General features: G+C 40.0%; 1 protein-coding gene and 1 long non-coding RNA gene across 7 annotated transcripts; one reads left to right on the forward strand and one right to left on the reverse strand.

Annotated features, from left to right (window-relative positions):
* Positions 1-1,039: 1,039 nt before the first annotated feature.
* Positions 1,040-21,653, reverse strand: MLF1 (myeloid leukemia factor 1). Of its 6 annotated transcripts, XM_082224595.1 has the most exons (10): positions 21,483-21,653; positions 16,656-16,809; positions 11,072-11,113; positions 10,905-10,949; positions 9,842-9,886; positions 5,510-5,596; positions 4,996-5,124; positions 3,482-3,641; positions 3,126-3,258; positions 1,040-2,336 (listed from the first exon to the last, which is right to left on the reverse strand). In XM_082224595.1, the coding sequence occupies exons 1-10, from the start codon at positions 21,527-21,529 to the stop codon at positions 2,222-2,224; spliced, it is 957 nt and encodes a 318-aa protein (XP_082080721.1). In that variant the 5' UTR covers positions 21,530-21,653; the 3' UTR covers positions 1,040-2,221. The 6 variants fall into 6 exon arrangements, with proteins under 6 accessions (XP_082080721.1, XP_082080722.1, XP_082080723.1 ...); XM_082224596.1 differs by lacking the exon at positions 11,072-11,113; XM_082224597.1 differs by lacking the exon at positions 10,905-10,949.
* On the forward strand, positions 12,682-16,717 carry LOC309533340. Its single transcript, XR_014220139.1, has 2 exons — positions 12,682-13,938; positions 14,910-16,717. It is a non-coding gene; the product is annotated as an uncharacterized lncRNA (long non-coding RNA).
* Positions 21,654-22,617: the final 964 nt, after the last annotated feature.

Below are 22,617 nucleotides of genomic sequence, written 5' to 3' on the forward strand. Positions count from 1 at the left end.
GCAAGTGTTATTCATGAACTCTCCATTAGATTCATAAATTTTGATGCAATACTAGCAGCTCAGATAATGAGTATTAGCCTATCGTTTAATCAACATGAAGAACATACATACATATAAATGCCATGTGCAACTTTAAAGGGTTGAGTAATTGGGTGATAGTCAGTGGTAATCATACTGAGAGTAGACCTATCAAAATCAAAGGATCTAATCACAGTATGAGTAAGCTGATTATCTTCTACAATAACATGCTGAAATATAATTAATTTGAACTTTCCTTTTTGTATATGTTGTACCTTCTGTTAATTACCTAACACACAACAATTCAAGTGTCGAAAGTTCAAGAAACTATACAAGAGCAATATTTGAACTGGCAAGCCTTAAGCTAACTTGTAGAGTAACTCATTACTTCACTTAATTTACAGCTAACTGGCAGAATATGACCATACTTGGAAAAATGCTTTATGAAGTCTGATCTCTAAAACGAATGGGAGCCTCCTGTATATTTTGCAGTGAAGACACATCTAGCAAATCAGCTTCTTCACTGTTCTCTGAATCTAACAATGGATTTAAAATATGCCTAACTCAGTGTTGGGTTTAAGCCTAAGAAAGCAAGTCTTATTACAATTTTTTGTCTACAAATTCTCATTTTGTTTTGAAGGAAAACCCTCCACAAATATCAGAACACCCCCATCTTCCAATTTTTTCATCAACTACAACAACTTGCAAAAGAAAAAGAGAAGAAATCAACCAATAGAAGAACCAAATAATAATGAACAAGCAAGGGGGTAAAGTATGGTCACAAAAGAAAAGAAGAAGATGCAGAGCATTAAATTGTTATGTGTAATATTAGATAGAGCCCTCAATCACCATTAGTGGTTTTTCTGCATTTTTGCTCCCATTTAGAAGGCTGAAGATGAAAAGGGCTTCAGTGGTCACTTTCTTTGAATTCCTACATGCACTACCAGCATCAAGTGGCCACAATTTATATCTCTTAAAGGGAATTATTAGCATTATAATATAAGGAACTGTAATAATTAGATAGTGAAAGAAAACCTACAGTACTTTATTCAACCACAGGGGAAACAACCAGTACAATCCCGATACATAGAGATCCAAGTGAGTCATGTTGAGAAATTTAGAACCCATTTCTGGAGCTTATGTAATATCCCAATGACTTAAGTGCAGCAATTCAGATTCTTCGTGTTCTTTGCCCCCAGAAAGTCTTATGGGGTCTATTTAGGCAACCTATATTGATAACATCTGAACAGCGATCAGGTGCAACATGGAAACTGGATCAAGTTAGTTCATGGTTTTTCTATTCAACAATTCATTTAAAAGCCCATTACATCTAATAATTAAATCCAGAAACCGTTTTTCCTTCACAAGAATGTCAACAAATTATACTCTAGGTTGTTCTCTAGTTCAAGTATGACTCCTAACTTCAATCTGCCCAAAAGGTTAGAGCTTGTTTTAATATGTAGGACAGTAACTTTCTTGCTATAGGGAAGAGGCTAGTAACATGCATTTTAATCTTAGAAAAGAACATGGTAGAGCTGAAACAGAGGATTATCTTTCAAGGAAGCAGAACAGCCAACAATTTAGGAAATGGTTGTTGTGTAAAGAGATATGCAAAACAGAAAAATTATGATAAAATTCAATTTTATTTATGCAGCTTATCTAACTTTTTTTGCAAGGCTCATCAATATTGACTGTTACACATCAATATTGACTAGAAGTGTAGTATACATGCTATTTCGTAAAGTATTGCTTAATAGATCTAGATACTTCTTTACAATGCTTTAGACACTGACAGATTGGATCTTCACCAAAACTACACCCGTAATGCTTGAGTTAAAAACTGAAGTTTATTAACTGTACTTCCTTGAATACCTGTACATGTAGCTGCAATGATACATGTTTTGTTTTGTTTTTGGCTCTACACTTGCTGGAGCACTGTTAATGCAAACTATTTGCTTTGACATTCTGCCTAATCCTAAAAAAAAGAAAATAACTCCGTAAAGTGCTTTCCAGCATCAGTGTTTTCCTTAACTACTCTCAAAGCCAAATGTTACCGAGGAGCTGGAGCTATCACAAACATTCAATAGTCAAGAGAGCAAAATTCACTACTGCTAGAAACAGAGAGCTTGGTCTTAGTCGTTGATCCAGAATTATTGCGTCCTCCGAAGAAATAGCCTGATGACATGAAAAGCCAGACAGCAATTTATTTTTTGCTGGTTTTGAGCGGAACATGTGATCCCTTGATATTGAGCTTCTCCACAGAAGGTTTAGGCTTCCTGGGTCCCTCAATGGATACCCTTGGGCGGGGGGTCTTCTCTCTGAAATAGTATTTAGAAAGATAGAATACTTGATAGAATACTTGATGTTTGGGAAACAGGTTAGGAAAAATAAGGGCACTGAACTCTCATAGCCAGATAACAACCAAGCAAGCGCAAAGGCTATACTGTATTATTATCAGTTTCCTCACAAAACTAGAAGGTGAAACCTGGGGTCAAACTCTCCCTGCCCTCTTTCATTTCATTTAAAGAATTACAAGACTACTGCTTAAATCAATATACACCCATAGTTAAATGCAGAGACTTTCCTAATGGGAGAGGGAGTGAAGTAGGCAGATAAGACACAGCCTTTCCCCCCAGCCCAATTTACATTCATCTTAATCCATGCAGGACCATTAAGTTAATCCCTTGTTTCTTCCACAGGCTCTTTTTTCTGAAGGCCCTTCTCATGAAGGTGTCAAACTGAAACTGGAAACAGATGGGTAGCCGTGTTGGTCTGCCATAGTCAAAATAAAAAAATTCCTTCCTGTAGCACCTTAAAGACCAACTAAGTTAGTTCTTGGTATAAGCTTTCGTGTGCATGCACACTTCTTCAGATACACCTAGAAACTGGAAAGTTCAGGATCAAGACTGGGTCTCCCACACCTGCAATCCAGCCGCAACACAAGTGTGCTTGCATGGGTGGTGCATCACAACACTTGTCAACAGCAGCCAACAAATGTAATTGCACAAAACTGTCAAAGGAGACATCTACTTCAGTGAGAGCATTCTGACATTTTTTTCTTACAGAAAACTGGGAAAGCAGCGAAGCAAGACAACAATGATTTATACCTCCTTATTGCATCTTCCTTGCTTATGTGATGGGTGTTTCTATGTCTTGGTGCATCTATACCATTTCTTATTCCTGGGGGTTTGTACTTCAGAATCTCCTTCTGCCATTGTTCATCAAATGCATGAGCTTCACCTGTGCAACAAATGACATTTTAAAGTGAGCATCCTTACTTGATGCAACCAGTGCAGGAAGTGTTTAAAAGTACTATATCCCAATACAAAACACGAATAGGGGGGTGAAGTGGAGAAAAAACATCCATACTAAATTTTATGTATATGTATGTGCACCTCTGTAAAACATTGGCAGAACTGTGTTACTACAAACAAAAACCCATGTAAGCCACAAGGTTTCTTACCTTCATCTAAATTAACAAATTCTTGATTCAGTTCCTCATCACCAGTTTTGTTGTTCTTGGCCTTCTGAACAACATGAGCACGATCTTGAATGTGATGACCAATAGACATTTTTTCAAGCCCACTTTCAGAATCTTTAAGTGCTTTTCTGGTTTCTTTAATCTGTACACACACACACACAAATAAATAAATTAAAAAGTCACCACTGAGAAACAATATTTTCAATTAGTATTTTGGATTTCCCTTTTCAAGCAAACTGTGCAAGATTATGAACACAGTGTATGCAAATATCTTGTCTCTGCTGTAAACAGGGAGTGAAGTGAAAAGGAAACAGCATGTCAAACACACAACAAATGCTAACATCTGAACACAATATAGAACCAAACACAGTTGGAGCTTTACCTTCATTTGTACTGCGGCAGTTGCCATTTTGAAGAGATAAGCAGCTGTTCCATTTAAAAAACAGCTTGTTTCTTCAGCAGCAAGAACTGATGCAGCAAAAAGAGGGCAGACAAGGCAAATACCCAGTTGTGTACTTAATTCACTATTACTTGCATTCACTATTACTTGTTGAACTATGGCCACAACATGCATGTCTATGATCCACACAAAAAAGGAGCTGGGATCTATTCCTACCACCTCAAGGTCTTGATATTATTCTCTGTTAGAATGGTTTCAAAAACCACCAGAGCCTAATCTAAATATAGCCTGTGAATGGACCTTTCGGCTTCAGAGATAAGTGTGTGTTGGTATTTGCTACATGAAAGGGACACCAACTATTAGTATGTCATGCTAACCAACTTGAAAATCTTGGCTTCTGCTTATCGGCATGCTCATAGGTATATTATTAGAAGCTTTTTGATAACCAAGTGCTGGCTAGAGCTCTGAAGTGATCTGCTATAAGTTATTTTCAACAGCCTTCTGCTTATATATAATCATTCATGAACCTGACTTCAGGGTTCAAATTCAAATTCAAATTTCTTAACAAAATTAGATGTAACAGCTGTGAGGAAGCCAATGAAAGGGCATCTTAAGCATTATATAAGCATTTAAAAGTCAAGTACTTGGTCTGAACAGATGACACCTATTTTATGCCACTGCCAGTTATTTGTAGCATTGTAGGATATATTCATGTGTATTGTTGCTTAGCTTCTTCAACATTCCTCTTCAACTAATCTCACTGATAAATGCCATAAGAAGCAGTAGGCCAAGTTACACAACACAAACCCATGGTTTGGCACTATGGGATGAACTCTATGCTCACAAACTCACTTGTGCCCACAACTTAGTTGTCTGCTTCCAGGAAACCACAGCAAACCACATCTAAATAGGGTTTGTACTTGCTCTGCAAACCAGGGTTGTAAATGGGGTTTAAAATGGTAAAATTACAGTTTGTTATGAACATGAAGATTTACAAAGCTTATGCTCCCTCTACATTATTACTGCCCCGTCCTTCATTCAAAATCCGTTGATTCATCTCAACGGGGAACCCCCAAACCCCAAGAGACTAACTTACCCCTCCTGGAGCCACACGTGTCTGAGCTGAAGCCTGGAAAACCTTTGGAGGTTCATCACCCTTCTTGGAATAAGTCATCACTGAAGAAGAACTGAATGAGTGAGCATTTGGATCAAGTGCCATTTTATCCTGAAGTTAAACATAATAAATGATTAAGAACAGCGTAAACACCAAGACAGAAGTCCATAGCAGAAGCCTAGATTTAATGTTGTACAATGCTCCATTTAGATTAGGAAAGGAGAAAATCTTATGGGACTGCAACTCTCTCTAGTATTCAAAATGCCATAATGGCCATCCTAAGCCTGCCAAGTGTTCAGAATGACTAAGCAGTGAAGCCATTCACTTGGAGAACAGAATTTAGAACCATGCTTATTGTACATAACAGCAGATTTGTAAGCAGTCGCTTGCTTGGACACCTGAAGCATGTAAAAATACACTCCAGGACACCATATGAATTTAATGAAGAATGCTTGTGTAGTTTTTAGTTTAAACATTAAGGAAAATACAAACTTACAAAATTTCTGTGCAATTCCATCATACTGTTTCTCATGTTTGACATCATTCTGTCCATTGCAGAGAAATGATCCCTGAAATCCATGTTCTGCCAGAAGAGAATTGAAAAGATAATTAAAGAGAAACATACATTCACCATGAGGTTCTTGACACTGTGTGTGTGTGTGTGTGTGTGTGTGTGTGCGCGCGCGCACAAATACATTTTTACTTCTTTGAAGGGCACAGCAGAAGAAGGGAAGAGACCACCTTTAATAATCCCCATTAAAAAAACCACAAGCGAACATTAAAAGCAAGCAAGAGTACCAGGGTAAAAAGTACAAGTACAAGGTACAACAACAAAGATTCCATGTGTGTGAGGTGGTGAGCACATGATGCTTTTTAAACCAAGTATTTTGATTTGATTTGTATCTGTCTTTTCCCCTCTGCAGATCTAATAGCAGCTGGGAAGCAGGGAGTAATTCAGAGTGCAGAAAAGGCATTAGTTAGAAAGGCTTAGGCACCTTCTTCCAAAGCGACACTTCCCCAATTTCCAAAGCAGCCCTGTGGGGTTTCTAATTAGCAAAACCAAAACCATGGCAGATCCCATGTCACCTCTAGTCTGGCCCTTAGTCTACTAGAGAGGAAAGTGTGAGAGGCTTTTTGAAATACAGTTCTCTAGAGGGATCAGAAAGGCTTTTCTTATTAACCTCAAATGAACTTGGTCAAAGGATGGACTGATTTCATGTAAGAATTTTTAGGAGAGATTTCCCAGCGATTGTAAATTTCTGAAATCCTACTGCACAGTAACTGCCTGAAGTAACTATCACAAAGGTAACTAAAGTAATGTTGGAAAAAAAGCCAACTCAAAAAATGAAAGCCCTCCACAAGTGAATTTGAGAATGTTGCAAGGTATTAAAAGGCAACACCTTGCTCCTGCCTTTTTTCTTTTATACAGTAACATTATGTAGTTATTCACTGGGGTAAAGGGAACAAAAATTAATTATTTTTTATCATTAAATGCTCAAAAAAGCTGCACTCTTTTGTATGGACTATTTGAATTGGCTAGGCCTAGATCAGGAATTTATGAGTTGATGAAAGAATCTATGACTCAGATTCCAGTCTATGATTTATTATATGTAATTTAGGAATAAAATTTCACTTGCTGCAAAGGAGAATATGGTCTGTTGAGAGTGCACAACAAGTTGGCTTATATGAAAGACTGTTGACCTGGCTCCCGTGTCTGTTATGACTTCTCAGTTACCAAGGCTTCCGTTTACATAGATACCATTTGTCACATGCATTCCAGCCGATGGATTACTAGCACAAGACACATGAAACATTAGCAGAAGCATGCAAAAGCCTTTATAGGAAGCAAACTGGGCTCACTGAGAGGATTAATGTAAGATATAATGGTGACTTTATGTACCATGTATTGTGGAAAATGCAGGAGGAAAAGCGAGGAGGTGTAGGTTTGGCTTTATGCAGCCAACCCTTCCTGTGAGTCCTTGCAGGAGCACTCCTGCCCTTGAGAGTGGTCCAGTTAGGGCTTGATTGCCCAGATTAGGAGCCCATATATGCACAGGTGAGGGCTGTGGACACATCCAGCCCCACCTGTTGAGGCAGGTACAAATGGTGCAGGGCAACGTGGTTGAGGAGAAAGCGGATGATGGACCAAACACTGCTGAGGCTTCCCACAGTTGGATCTGGTGGAGGGAGGGAATTGTTTCTTTGGAACTGTTCCTTTGGGGTTATTTCTCATTGTAAGAAGGTTTACTGTTTGGGGGGTTTTTTGTTGTTGCTGTTTGATGAGATTTTCCTATTCTGTTCAAATAAAAATATATTTTCCTTCATAGACTGACTACAAAAGATCTTTTAAAGAACCTGCAGTGTTAATTGGCAAAACGCTGTGTGCCAAAAAGCTTCACATTTATTGGCAATTAAACCCAAATTCTGTGCAGAACTGGGCACATCTTATAGATATTTGCTTGGTATAGTCTATGCTAGGCTGCAAATATATCTGTAATTTTTGAGAAAAGGGCCCGGGAAGCAGAAAGAAAGTGAAGCGAATAAAGAAATGGCCAGGAAAATTGAACCTCAAGAACAGTAAATGGTATACCTTCCAGAGAAAACAAGAAGCTGTGGTATTAACTTCCAAGCCATAATTTCTGGAAGCTTCATTAAAGCATCTCTGATTATTTAAACTTCAACAGACAATGGTTCCCATACATTTATAAACTGTCTTCTGGAATTATGTAGACCAAAAAATACAGAAGTTGTTTTTCTTATAAGCGCAATGCTCCCTGCATTCCATGACCAGTGAATCCACAACCCTGTGGAATATACTCGGATGCAAAACATAATGTGGAGAGACAATTCAGATTGATAAGAAAATTATTATGAAAGGAATATATTCGTATCTCTTACTTCTTTCTTCCTTTCTGCTTTTATTCTTTTCTTTTTTTGCTCCCTCTACATAAGTTTCTATATTTTCTTTTTTCCGTTTAAGTTTGTGCATTTTGATTTATGTATATGTGGAATAAAGGTAAAGGTACCCCTGCCCGACAGGGCCAGTCGTGACCGTCTCTAGGGTTGCACGCTCATCTCGCTCAAGAGGCCAGGAGCCGGTGCTGTCCGAAGACACTTCTGGGTCACGCGGCCAGCGTGACGAAGCTGCATCTGGCGAGCCAGCACCAGCGCCGCACACGGAAACGCCCTTTACCTTCCCGCTATAAAGCGGTACCTATTTATCTACTTGCACTCAAGGGTGCTTTCAAACTGCTAGGTTGGCAGGAGCTGGGACCGAACGACGGGAGCTCACCCCACCGCGGGGATTCGAACCGCTGACCTTACGATCAGCAAGTCCTAGGCACTGAGGTTTTACTCACAGCGCCACCCGCGTCCCTATATGTGGAATACAATCAATTAAAAAAAATATTATTAGCTTCAAAATTATACTAGGCAAAGCATAGAAAGAAAAGGAAGCAATTTTTCAAGCCCAGCAAGAAGTCAGCAACAGAATGCCAACAATTAAGCGTCAAAGTTGTTAGATAAGCTTTTGAAGACAACCAAACTTCAAAGAATATCCCAACCACATTTAGCTAGACTGTCTCCCTAGCTTCAAGTAAAAGGCATTGTGAGATACCCATTCTACACAATGGATTGTGAGGGAGGAAAGAAATCATTTGACTGCTATTTATCTTCTTGCAAGCAGAGAACCCAATGAGTTCAAATCTGTACTTTAACACTGAAGAGGGGACCAGACCATTAAAATAATTAACATTTTAAAAAACAACTGTTTGCCAACTGCCAGGACAATGTTACAAGGATGGGGGGGTGGCACTGCAGATGTTCACTGCTTCTTTAAAAGCTATGTGAGTGCTCCTATACTGGAATAATCCTGCAAAACAGCAGGCTAAATACCACAGAGCAGTGCAAGGCACATGGATGCGGAGAATCTCGCTCATCACTAAAGGCAGGGGTAGGCAACATTCTAGATGTTGTTGGACAATTCTCATAAGTCCCAGACAGCATGGCCAATGGTCAGTGATGATGGAGGTTTAGTCCAACAACATACGGAGGGACAAAGGTTCCCTGCCTTGAGTAACGGTATCACAGACATTATACACTCCATAGCAGCAGCAGTGGACATGCCAACAGGAAGAAGGGCAAGACGTACTTTGAGAAAAGAAGAAATCAGTAAACAAACAAACAAACAAACAAGTTTTTCCAACTTGAATGTTGGGGAAATGTGGTGCCTCTATAGTAGAAGTACTACTTTTCAACATTCATTTGAAAAAGGTCTCAGAAGAAACCCAAAGGTGGAAAAGGAGTCCAGAAAGAAGTTTCTGGGTATCTACCACATTTCACAGAAATGTTATTCAAGGTCAAAGGAGAGAAGCCTATGTCATTAGCATAGTAGACCCAAAGCTGAACCAGCCGCTTGCTTGATATAGTGCTATTCTCTAGTAACGTAACTTTTTGGAACATGCACTATTCTATGCATATTAAAAAGAAATAGTCCAATAAATAACATTCTAGACCTCTCTCAATGCAAACACCACTACTGTACTCCAATTCAATGTAACAAAAACAGTTCAGAGACTTTATGGAAATCTTGTGTGTTTTTACCCTTGTGGCAATTTATTTCATGCATGCAGAAAAGAGAGATGGTCTTGCATATTAGCATAATTTCAGTCTGCACAGGAAGTTTAATAGTTAGTTCACAAATGGGGGGAGGATTCTAAAATGCATTTCACAAAGCTTACTGCATTGTGGGAGGGGGCAGAACCAGAACCAGACAGACATGCCCACATCAGCAAAAAATTAGAAACTCGTGTTTGTTTAGTATACTAACCATGCCACCAAAACAGCCAAAAGGCATAAGGGGGGAACTCATTGCCTGAAAGAGAAATACCAGCTCATATAAATTACTGCATTAGTGCTACTGTCTAAAGCAGCCTTCGCCAACCTGGCAACCTCTTGATGGGAGACTACAACTCCCATCAGCATGGCAAAGTCTGATCTAAAGAATGAAAGCATGCAGGGTACATTCAGATTGTAGTTTTTCATGAAATCATCTGCTGCTATTTGCATAAGTGGCACAGCTCACACTTTTTGCCACTTAGTTTACCTTCTAAATTTTGAGTGACATTTTCACCTTACTGAAGAGGCTGTATGTGCTACTGGTGCAGGCAAATGTCTTGTACCATCATCCTGCCTTGTCTCCTTTTTTACTGGAACTTTTGTCACCCTAACACTTGAGTTTTTAAACTGTTAAATTCCAGCACTGCACTTGATCACCTAGGAATTTCATAAATTTCCAGCTGCAGATTTAATATGCTATAAACTAACTTAGTTATGTCATAATCCCAAAGCTCAGCTACTTCATTAACCTTATTACCACTGGCCCATTTGAGACAAATTGGGACAATTTGGGGAGCAGACCAGTGCAAATGGAATCGTGCAAATTCAGCATTGTTCACACAACTTTTAAAAAACTGAACCTACACTTCCAACAGAGTGGAAGAGGAAACTTGTATGCAGGAGATGTATTTTTTAATTATTTATATTTTATTGAAAACATTTCAATTAAACAAAATAAAGTGAAAAAGACAAAAAAAGAAACTAAAGGTGCATAAAAATACAACAAAAAGAAAAGAAAGAATGGAAAGAAAAACACTATAATTCCATACATACATGTAAAATACAAATGTATTTAAATGAAATTATTAATTTAATCCGTATACATTTATTTTGAACGTACTATATTTTTTATAAATGCAGGAGAAGTATTTTACAGTTTCTTCTGAGACAGAGAAGGACCAAAATCTAAAGTGAATACTATTATGGATGGGCCCTTAGGACAACAACATGCTTATATCACCAAGCATTAGAGATCTGTATTTTAGTATACTGACCATGCCACCAAAACTGCCAAAAGGCATAAGCGGAAAACTCGCTGCCTGAAAAAGAAGCATCAGTTCATGTAAATTTGTATATTAGTAACATGGTTTAAAGATTAAAATACAGAAGGAAGGCATGCCCAGATCACCAGAAGACAGAGTTTAGCATTTAGTATACTAACCATGCCACCAAAACTGCCAAAAGGCATAAGGGAACAGCTCGTCTGAAAGAAAAATATCACCTTATGTGAATTGCTGCATGGTGTGTCAGATCGTTCAAATTAATGGGGGGGACGGGACTTAAAACTCTCTAGCTCAAATTTAAATAAGGCACAGCATAACCAAAACAATGAAGGACCAAAATAGAAGTGACGGTGGCAGCCATACTGTTTACATGCAAGCAGGGGGTGGGTTTAATTTTTACTACTGGAGGGATAAGAGACAAACCCTCCACCACATAATCTTCTTATGATCCATTATACAAACTCCTCCCATAACAACCTGGATCCATTATCTGAAGTGAACTAGGCTGAGTGAACAGTGCCATGGGCAACAAGCTACAGACAAGTAAGACAAGGGAAGCAGGATTATTCCATTCCTCTCACCCCTATGCATCCCTTTTGATGCTACAATTAGATGCCCCCCACCCCTGCTTTGTACATGACCAGGGAAATGTGAAGAAAAATGGCTGCTTCTGTCACATCTAATGTGGTCCCTGAGATTGTATAAACTATGTTTAAATTGAAAGTGCCTAAGTTTGAATACATGTGCTTTTGTGTACCAAAGTATTGCCATGTACCTTTAAGTTCTGTACAGCACTTTACAGTTTTCCTGCTGTTCCAGATATTCAATTCTATTTATTTGCAGTCACGATTAGCCAGTTCAGATGGAGAGAAGTTGATTAAAACCAACAAATCTGTTCCTACTCAACAGATAAATTTTGGTAACTAAATTTCAAAGAGCTAGAATAAACTGCAGGTCACAAAAATTAAAATAAGTGATGCAGCTACTCTGCTACAAGCATTCATTTTATGTAAAAGCAAGAGATTAATGTAGAGTTAGCAATGAAATACATACATATTCTCTAAAATATTCATAGAACCCTGGCGTTAAACCAAATCATCTCTCCCATGTCAGCAGTTTCAAAGGTCATTGCAAAGAAGTTCTGAGTAAATCTATCACCATATACAGAATGGTCTGACTTATAAATCCACAGTGAAGAAATTATATGCTAGTACACACATATAAATAGATGATGCTATAAACACCATCTAATATGAGAATTCAGCCAACTGGTCTTGAATATCTCTGCATGAAAAAATGATTGGAGAGTCTGGATATAAATCTGAATTCCCCAAAGCATGCATGAAAGGTATACTTACATCAAGCTATCACATCAAAATGTATTTTACTACAATAGTCATTTTGTACTTATTCATTTAACACTATGTTTTACAACGCAAAGGCTCATGGACATGCAAAACCAACTCTGCCCATCTATCACCTACCATCTCTATCTCCTTCATTCCTAAAACTCATTTATTTCTATCCTCATGTAATCCCTACTCCTTTGTTTCCCCAGAGTCAGACAACAGTAACTTAACTTTATTTTGGAGGGCAGGAGGAATTCAGACACACACTTGGAAAATCTTCCCAGCACTCAACCAAAGAGGAGTATTTATTCTGGTAAGTGATGCTGCCACAGCAGCCTGTTTTGCAATATAGTAAAAAGTAAGTAAGCTTATGCACATTCAATTTGTGTGCATTCAGCTTTATGTGCTTCGCCAAAAAAAAAAGGGGGGGAGCAGAAAGGGAACAGGCATCTGGGGGGGGGGGAACTTTGGCAATCCCACCCACCATTGCACCTCATGTATTTTGACTATATGCAGTTTTGGCTTTAGGTGCAATCCTCAGAATGTAACCCCCACCTAAGTTGCAGTCTTAGTGTGTATTGTTTAGCCTTCCACAAATACGGACTAGAAGCTTTTTAGCAGCAGCTGGAATAGTGAAGGTTGCTCGAATTGGTGTTAAGATTAATCTCTTAACGAAGGAATATTTTTAACATTACTTATGACCAATCCCAATTAGACTACTGACGGCTGCAAAAGACGTGGGTTGATTTGTGTTAAATGGGCCTGATTTCATGAGGAGAAAGGAAAGGAAATAATAATGCTAAATAACAGACAAAAGCAATATGTGGAAGTAACATAAGCTCACATCATTTCAGAGGGAGAATCAGTTTAAACATTACTCTTAGAGAACTTGATTCTTTCCAGGTTTCTACACATTATGTCCTTGTAAAATGAATGCAATAACACACAGTCTGTGTAAATCCAAGAACTAATAATATGATCAGGTGCAGAGGCAGTCATCAGCACAGCAACCTTACTTCCTAAATGCAAAGCCCCTCCAGCTGGGTAATTCTATCCCCCAGTCAAACTCCCACTGCTTTGGTGTATCCTTCTGTAACTGGATATATTGAGACCTAGGATTGTTTTCAACTCCTAAAAAAGCATTGCACTCTGGTTATAAACTGCAGCCCCTTTGTATGCTTATGCTTGAAGGGCTTATTAGGGTCCCCCAACACACATTATAATCCTAAATAGCATTCTTACAAAGTTTGGGGGTTTTTTTAGACCATAATAAGTCACATACAATATACAGTGTTAAGATACATAGAGTCATTGAACTTTAAAATAAGCTACCATGTGCAACCGAGAGTGTTGTATGTTGACACTGTTTCAGCGGCTGTCAACTAACATGATTTTTTAAATTTATTTGTTCAAAACACAATGCTAGGCTACAACTCTCATCATCTTTGACCATCAACCTTGCTGGCTGGGACCAATGGAAGTTCAAAGTTCAAAACATCCAGCAGGCTACAGATTCCCCAGCTCTGCTACAGAGAAGTTTTAAGACACGACTAAATGACTAAACAACAACAAAGCATATAGACTGGTCCGCATCAAATACTTAAAAAAATTTTTTTTGCCATTGCCAGAAAAACAAGCTTGTAAAAAACTTGAATGACTGAAAGAACCGGGAGCCGGTTGAAGCTAAATCCTTCGAAGACAGAGGTCCTGTGGCTGGGACGGGGCGATATGGGATTGGGGGGGCAACTCCCATCTCTTGCGGGGGCGCAATTAGTGCCAGCACCGTCCGTTAAGAGTTTGGGTGTAATCTTCGACGCCTCCCTTTCCATGGAGGCGCAGATTGCAGCTATAACAAAGGCGGCATTTTTCCATCTCCGCCAAGCTAAGCAGTTGGCTCCTTACCTCTCTCGCCCTGACCTAGCCACTGTGATCCACGCGACGGTCACCTCCAGACTGGATTATTGTAGCTCGCTCTACGTGGGGCTGCCCTTGAGACTGACCCAGAAACTCCAGCGGGTGCAGAATGCTGCAGCGAGACTCCTTACGAGGTCTTCGCTGCGAGATCACATTCACCCGGTGCTATACCAGCTGCACTGGCTCCCGGTGGAGTACAGGATCAGGTTTAAGGTGCTGGTTTTAACCTTTAAAGCCCTATATGGCCTAGGACCCTCGTACCTACGGGACCGCCTCTCCTGGTATGCCCCACAGAGAAACCTACGGTCTTCAAATAAAAACATCTTGAAGGTCCCAAGCCACAGAGAAGTTAGGCTGGCCTCAACTAGAGCCAGGGCTTTTTCAGCTGTGGCTCCGATCTGGTGGAACACTCTGTCACAAGAGACCAGGGCCCTGCGGGACTTGACATCTTTCCGCAGGGCCTGCAAGACAGAGCTGTTCCACCAGGCCTTTGGCCAGGGCACAGCCTGACTCCCTCCCTCGGCAATCTTCGCAGAGCTCTGGCCCAATGGTTGCTAGTGGCTTGAATTAATTAATTTTTATAATGAATGATTTTAGAATGTTGTTTATGTTGTACTTTTGTACTGTTTTATTGTTGTTAGCCGCCCTGAGCCCGGCTTCGGCTGGGGAGGGCGGGATATAAATAAAATTTATTATTATTATTATTATTATTATTATTATTATTATTATTTAGAAACAGTGCTTAGGCAGTCTCTATGTGTTCCAACAATTGTTGTACCAACTTGGCCCATCAATTTAAATGCAATTGTTTCAGATAGGTGAATTGAATTGGCATACTAACAGATACCAAGTATGTTTATAAGGAACATATTCTGGGCCCTTTTCTGTTCAACCAGGTCAGAATAACTCCCCAATTTCTGATCCGGGTAAGATATGAATCTCCACAGCCAAAAAGATTTCTACTGTCCAGTGTAGAGTTGTGCAATGGTTTAAGGTAGCTCCCCAAGTTCTAACGTACTCTTAGATGTGCAATATGTATGACAGGCACTCAGAGCAAGAGTGTTTGGAATTTGTAATAGCAAATAAAATGTGAGGGCTTTAATGGGGGTGTTTGCATTGCTCTATCTGGTCTTTTTAAAAGACAAATGATTAGTTAACTATGTATTCTTTTCTGAATTGTAGATATAAGCCTGTAATTCAAGGCAGGGGTGGGGAACCTCTTTCAGCTCAAGGGCCACATTCCATTCTGGGCAACCTTTTGAGGGTCACATAACAGTCAGTACAGCAGCTAATGTCATTTTTTTACTTCTGTACAATACACTAGTTTATGCATACATTCCCACACACCCCTGTATCCTCCTGGAGACAAGCAAGAGCCATTATCAGAGTTCGGGAAAACATTCAACTAAATGTAAGTTCCCAGGCTTGCAATTGCAACAAAAGATGGAGAAGCCCAAGTGCATCTTTGCATATCTGATTAAATGTTTAAACATTTGCTGAAAAGTCTGATGCTGCTCACAAAAGCAGAACTGAATCTGAAGCAAACCCAACTGTTACGTTACAAATAGAAATGATTCTAAACTAGAAGCACACAATCCGGTGGCTACCCCGCAGGTGACAGTTTCTGCTGCTGCTAGCTTTATTAAAGCATCAGTTCCCACTGTATAGTTTACTGATCTTGGCACAATTCCACACCCCCTGTGGTTATGTTACCCATGAATGCAAATTCCACAGGCTTAGTTTTGACACTAAGTAGCCAACAGAAGATATTGTAAAAGTCAACACACCTAAATAAATACAGTCTTCCAAACCCCAGGAACCAAAATAAAAATGTAACCATCACATTTTTTGAAGCAGAAATATTACTTTATCATTACATAAGTGGATACCTTGTACAATCGTGAATATATAAGTAAAGCAAAACGTATTACAGTTACATATTTGAAGTTGCTATGTCTATTAAGTTTCCTGTCAATTTATTTAAGTTCTTTATCAGCTGATGCCAAGACTTGCAATGCCAGCAAGACTGCAACCCTAACCATGTCCATTCAGAAGTTATGTCCTTTTGAATCCAATGGGGTTCAACATTAGGATTGCAGCCTTAGATGGAATATACTATCACGTCACTAAGCATGATGTTATAGTACTGTTACAGGTTTGCATAATCAAATAAACTTAAGGATCAATGTGCCAACTAATACATCTTTCTACAGGAGACGGGATCAGTTAGAATGCAAGTTTCAACACATTAAACCTTGTTTAATTTATTTGCTCCATGAGTTAATATTCTAGTTTTTGGTGGTTATTTACAAGGAGAGTTTAAACATCATTATCTCTAATTTACATGAGAGATGCACCAAGAGTAAACTGACTGGCCCAAGTACCAAACCAACAGCTGGGGGGAGTGGGGAAGCAAGCTGAGATCCACCATACTTTGTCACTGATTGCAGGTAACCTGCAAGACTATAAAATGACATACCTTGTGATTGTCTCTCAAAGCAACCTGAGAATCAGGGCGTCCTCTTTGATGTAGAGCTCCTTCCCCACCATCTTTAATTGAGAGAAATGGATCTCGTCCAAAAGGTTCAGAAAAGAAACGACGCATATGATCATTGTGTGCGGCAAATGGATCCCTAAAGATAATATTAAGGGCGGGGGTGAGAGAGAGAAACAGCTCATATATAGCCATGCATTTAGAAAAAACAGACAAGATTCCAAGGTGTAAAACTGCTATCTTGATGGAGAGAGTGCAGTGTTTACCCTACTTAGGACAGCCATAGCATACTGCTGTCTTAAATTAAAATCAATACACATTTCGCTGTTACACAAAGAATATTAGGAAGTGGCATACTCGAAATAGTGACTCATACAGAGTGGCAACATGACATCCTCTAAGGTCAGATAATTTTGTAACAGATAGAATGGGTTCATTCAATATTATCATTCCTAATACAGACTCACAGCAAAATTTATTATTCTTAAAGGAAGCCAACTGAAAGGCTTTTAGAGCTTTATAGGAGTCTAAACCATTTCTCTGAGCATGCAAGTAGTTCTTCCAACTGACACTGGTGTGTTCTGGCATGCAGTTTAGAAATGACTGAGATAGTGTATATAATTGTTCTGTCCTTGGCACCTGAATATGCATCATTTCAACATCGAAACAGCAGCCAGTCTGCTGTGACTGTTCTCCTATAGATTCTTATCCCTTGAAAAGAGCTTAGTCTGCATAATTTATTTATTTTTTAACAGAAATGCTTTATTAGAACAGACAGTTCAGTACAAGAGACCAGCCACAGCAGATGACTGTAATATCAAGAGTGAGATAATACAGAGAACTTCTTGGCTAACTAAATGCACAGGACTGTCTTTTGCAGGAGGGAAACTGTTTCTGCACCTGTCTGCGCTATTCAGGAAAAAACTTGGCAGGACCAGAAAACATTTTGACTGAGATCAACTAGAGCTTCCCTGGAACAGCTGCTTGGTCAGGGAGACATTTATAAAACCAATTTTATCCTAGACAGTATTTCTAGCTTGCCAGATCAAGATCTATCCTTGTGAGGCTGAGGAAGCTTTCCTATTAGTACACAGTTTTAGAAATTAGTTCCAATGTGAAGTAGCCCTATCCACTTGCATGATGATCTAGTCTGCAATGTCTAGAATAGCACTTGCTATTATAATTTGGATTAGACTCTGAACAGCTTCCAAACCAGACAATGGTCAGCCATTATGGCTACTAAAATAACAGAACTGCACAGTCCCTACATGGTGTGTGGGTACACACACACACACACATTTTGTAATTGTTTTATTTTGTAATAGTTGGGAGCCCTGAATTTTGGAAAAGGGTTCATAAAATTGTGAGATTTGAACTAGGAGCTTCGTAGTTCACACTTCCTTTCCCTATACTGATAGGATTCTATTTATCAGACTACCATTACATGTTGACAGCTTCTATATAGGACTTTGTGCATTGCTGGCCTCAGCATCCATCCATGGTTCTATTGCTTCCCACATTACATAGCATGGGTTCTATTAACAGGTACTCCCTCATGTCACTCCAAATGCAAGAGAGTAGGCAGACAATAAAGAAACCAAAACAAACATCCTGTAGAGACTATTCCCAAAACGCTTTAGTGGGTGCTTGCTATGCACTTTTAAAACTTAATTTCTGCTAAATTGCAAAGGAAATTAGATGACTAGTAAAAGAAACTAGGTGCAGGATTAATTTGAGGCTCAGAGTCAGTAATGAACCCTTTGGTCCCAATCCAGCAACACTACTGTGGACCTTTCTAGAAGTGTAGTATCCATAGGCCAATACTTTTGCTTCATTTGCACCTCCCATCTATTTCTTCCTAAGCAGCAGCAAGATACGTTTAGACTTCTACATGAAGACTAAAAGGACAAGATTGTGGTTAAGAAGAGGGAGGATCGAGTGCAAAGGAAAGAAGCTGCCTGTGCATGCAAGCCTTTGGATCAGTGCCACTGGATTTCAATACAGTAGGAGTTGGCTGCAGAGCTGACATAAAAGCTGAGAACCTTGTCAAGGACTTTAAAAGAGCAATCTAAAAAGTTGCTGACACTATGTAAAATCATCCACAAGTTCCATTCAGATTTCAAAGGATGTGTGACCTTGTACAATTTTAGCTTAAGGGGATACACCAGAGACAGGATTGGGTGTGTACTAACTAAGGGAGTTCCCAAAACCAAAACACCTGCATATACAGTGTTAAGAAAGCATTAGGCCTCCTGAATCCAGCTTAAACTGAGCTATATAATCAAGACAGATTACAACTTTTAAGTATGGACCTAGGCATGAAGATGGCCCACTGAGTTATATAACTTCTGTTTGGGCATTCATCAAGCAAAAGCTAATACTGTATCAGAATTGGGTTTTAAACCCATTCTGGGTTTAACCAGGCCATAAAAGTTAAAAGGTCAACCACAAGCTTGCTATATAGGTCCTCCCCCACCATGTCAAATGCTGGTTATTTAGGGTTCCTTACAAACATGTAATTAAAGGAAAGTTGCAGAACTTCAGATCCTATACATGTTGAGTGTAAACCACACAGAGCTCAATTAAATATACAGAGGATCACAGCCTTATATTTTTTTATAATACCCATCTACTCAGCCTTATTTCCAGGTAAGCCTACATAGGATTGTAGCATTAAAGGATGACTATGCAGTGTTTACTCAGAAGTAAGTCCCACTGTGATCAATGGGTTTTATTCCTAGTAAGTGTGTTTAGGATTAACCAGATACAATGCCTGACATATGTAAAATTTATATGAACAAGAAGAATGATTCCCGGGTGCATTTGGCCTAGATTACTGCAGGAGAAAAGTAGTATTTAAGCTATTTAAAAGAACATAAATCCTTTTCTCTCCCCCCACCCCATGTTCTATTGTGACAGAACAAAATGAAATACATTATATATCATTTCCCACAAATTGAAGAAAATGTTTGAAATAACGTTTGTGAAAAAACAGAGGCTTTTTTGTTAGGCATTTTAGGTACAGGGATTCCGAAAGAGCAGAAAAGACTATTTATGTATGCAACAGCAGAAGCAAGAATATTACTGGCCCAGAGATGGAAAGAAGATAAAGTTCCAACCAAAGAAGAATGGCTAATGAAGATGATGGACTATGCCGAAATGGCAAAATTGACCAGGAGAATCAGAGACCGGGATGAGAAGAAGTTTAACAAAGAATGGGAAAAATATAGGATTTATTTAAGAGAACATTGTAAACAACTAAAAACTTTGGCAGGATTAGAGTAATACTTGTAATGTACAAAACACAATGGAAAAAGGTAATACTGTTGTTAACAAATTAGTTAAAACATGGATAAGCTGAAAGAAAAAGGGATTGACATTGAAAACCAGAGAAGGGCGGTGCGAAGTCTAGGGATTCTGAGAATCCTAAAAGTGAAGGGCAAACGATACGTTTAAATTGTAATATGTTATGTACAACTCAATTTTTAAAATTATATAAAAAAAGAAATAAGTTTTATGCCTTCTAATTTTCAGTACTTACTCAACATAAAAAACTGAGTTGCAAAAGGGTCATTAACTGCTCTCTAAAAATGTCTTTAATTGTGTTTTTCCTGCTGTGCGCTTTCATGCTATTTCATGCTACTGGAGACCACTTTTTTATACTGCAGAAGTAACAATGATAAAGGGAACACATGAAAAGATGCTAGGCTTCTGAAAGTAAACACAGAAACAACAACCACTTGTTATCTGAAAAATAAAAATAAAAAAACACGCAGTGTTTTAAAAAGGCTTTAGAAAGGCATCCCTTTCAGCATATCAGCACGGAACTTAAAACTTCTTGGGAGCAAGAGAAAATACGGTTGTTTATATAGGTGCCACTTTCAGCACCTTGGAAACATGGGGCTGAACCCCTTTTACTTCCAGGTCCCGAGAACAGCACTGCTCACACCAAATCTTAGCAAGGCACCAAAAGAACACTCCAACCATTCTTTTCCTGAGGAGGCCGGTGGCTCAGTTCCAGAACTCTGGGAAGGCTTCAGACACACACCAAAAGGGGGGGGGACCAGGGGCACCTTTAAAACCAACAGCTTTATTGTAAAGCAAGCTTTCATGAACTACAGCCCTCTTCTTCCATTGCACGCCTCATCCAGGCATAACACAGTTCCGTGGGAGCAGAGGGACTAATCTGGACTGGATCCAAACCTCACTTAGTCGAGCTTAGGGTCCCCCAAGGAAATCAACGAGAGCCACAACGCAGTTATTATCGCTTCGATTTCAAGGGGTGCAAGTTCAGCTAACTTAAAGAGCATAGCTGTCAACTTTTCCCTTTTCTTGCGAGGAATCCTATTCGGAATAAGGGAATTCCCCTTAAAAAAAGGGGAAAAGTTGACAGCTACGCTTAAGGGCCTGCACCCAGATCCAGCGAGGACATGAAAGTGCAAACTTTTTTTATTGCACCTTCGCAACGGGGGCGGGGAGGCAAATTCTGCTGAAGGTGAATAAGCAAGGTTGGGGTGGGGGGGGGATAGTAAAAGAGAATTCAGCGACCTTAAAAGGAGGGTTGTGAATTATTGTTGTGTTTGAGGGTGTCCCCCCCCCCACGGTCAGGCTCCGCTCTCTCTCTTTTTGACACGTCTGGAGAGAAGGAACGTCAGAAAACGGTCGACAAGAAGAGGAAAAGGCGACGGAGAGATGCGCATCCCAGAGGGAATGTCTATGGGGCAAATGGGGGAAACGCCAACGCCGCCTTCACCGCCGACGCCGTGAGGGACGGAGCCCCCCCCCTCCACGAAGCCCCCCCCTCCCCCTCACCGAAAGAAAGGATCCTCCTCGAAGATTCTGGACCAACCCCCGAACATGGCTCCGGCTCGTGAGGCGCCTCTCGCGCTTCTCCTTCAGCCCGCCGCGTCCCGCTCGAGGTGTTGCCGCCGCTGGCGGGCCTCCCCTGACGACGGGCTCTAAGGAGGCGAACCGCCCGCTCGGCCGCCACGCCCCTTTCCCCCTCGCCACGCCCCCCTCGGAAACCGGCGCTTCTCCTTCCCATTGGCCCTGGCGAGCATCCAAGATGGCGGCGGGCGACAATAGGGCAGGAACGCTGCCATGGCAACGGGCTCCGAGGCAGGGCCTCCCCGCTGGGGCCCGGTTGCCTTAAGTGGTCTTCAGTTCGCTCTTCCGCCGCCGCCCCTCTCCCTCCGCCCCAAAGTTCCGGCTTCCGGGGAGAAGCTACCCGTCATATGGGTATCGCGGTGCCAAGCAGGCAGCGCCGAGTTAACATGAAGGCTGCCCTCCCTCCCTTCCTTCCTTCCTTCCTTCCTTCCTTCCTTCCTTCCTTCCTTCCTTCCTCTTTATCCATCCTTGAGAGGTTTTTTTGTTTTTTAAATAAAATTTAAATAGGAGTCTGATATAACAACGAATACATAAAAAGCGTGCACATCTTACAAACGAGAGAAACCAGCAGCAGTTTTAAAAAGGATAATATATCTGAGTTTAATTGTTTTATTAATATGTAATTTAAATTGCATGCTGCTTTGATGCATTTTCCAACTCTCTTACCATTTTTGAGAGGTGGCAACCAAATCTATATACAGCATTATCAGAATAATTTGTTTTATTATCACCCCGCTTCTTTCCAAATGCAGCTGCATCATGGATTAGTGAATGCATTTACATTTAGATTTTAGATTTAGAAGGGTGTCCCAAATTTAGATAAATTTATTGTCATTGTCCGTATATACACAGTATACACAACAACGAAAATCAAACACAGACCCAAAGACCGGGTTCACACATACATCTGCACGCATCTCCGACACTCCCATCCCATTCAGACACAATCCATAAAACACAACACAATCCAGAACATAGCATGACCCACTAAAGGCACAACATAACCTAAAACCTATCTCATTCCTTCCTACTCCCTGCTTGCTAAACCTTGCAACTGGCC

This window comes from Podarcis vaucheri, assembly GCF_965113315.1.
Source record: "Podarcis vaucheri genome assembly, chromosome: 5".
Lineage (NCBI taxonomy): Eukaryota > Metazoa > Chordata > Lepidosauria > Squamata > Lacertidae > Podarcis > Podarcis vaucheri.

Bases quoted from the DNA above. Each gene is read 5' to 3' on its own strand.
- MLF1 (XM_082224595.1), bottom strand. From the start codon at position 21,529: ATGTTCGGGGGTTGGTCCAGAATCTTCGAGGAGGATCCTTTCTTTCG. The intron at 10,950-11,071 runs GTTAGTATACTA...CTTCTTTTTCAG, and splicing joins TTGGCAGTTTTGGTGGCATG to GCAGCGAGTTTTCCGCTTAT. The intron at 5,125-5,509 runs GTAAGTTTGTAT...GTTTAACTTCAG, and splicing joins TGGAATTGCACAGAAATTTT to GATAAAATGGCACTTGATCC.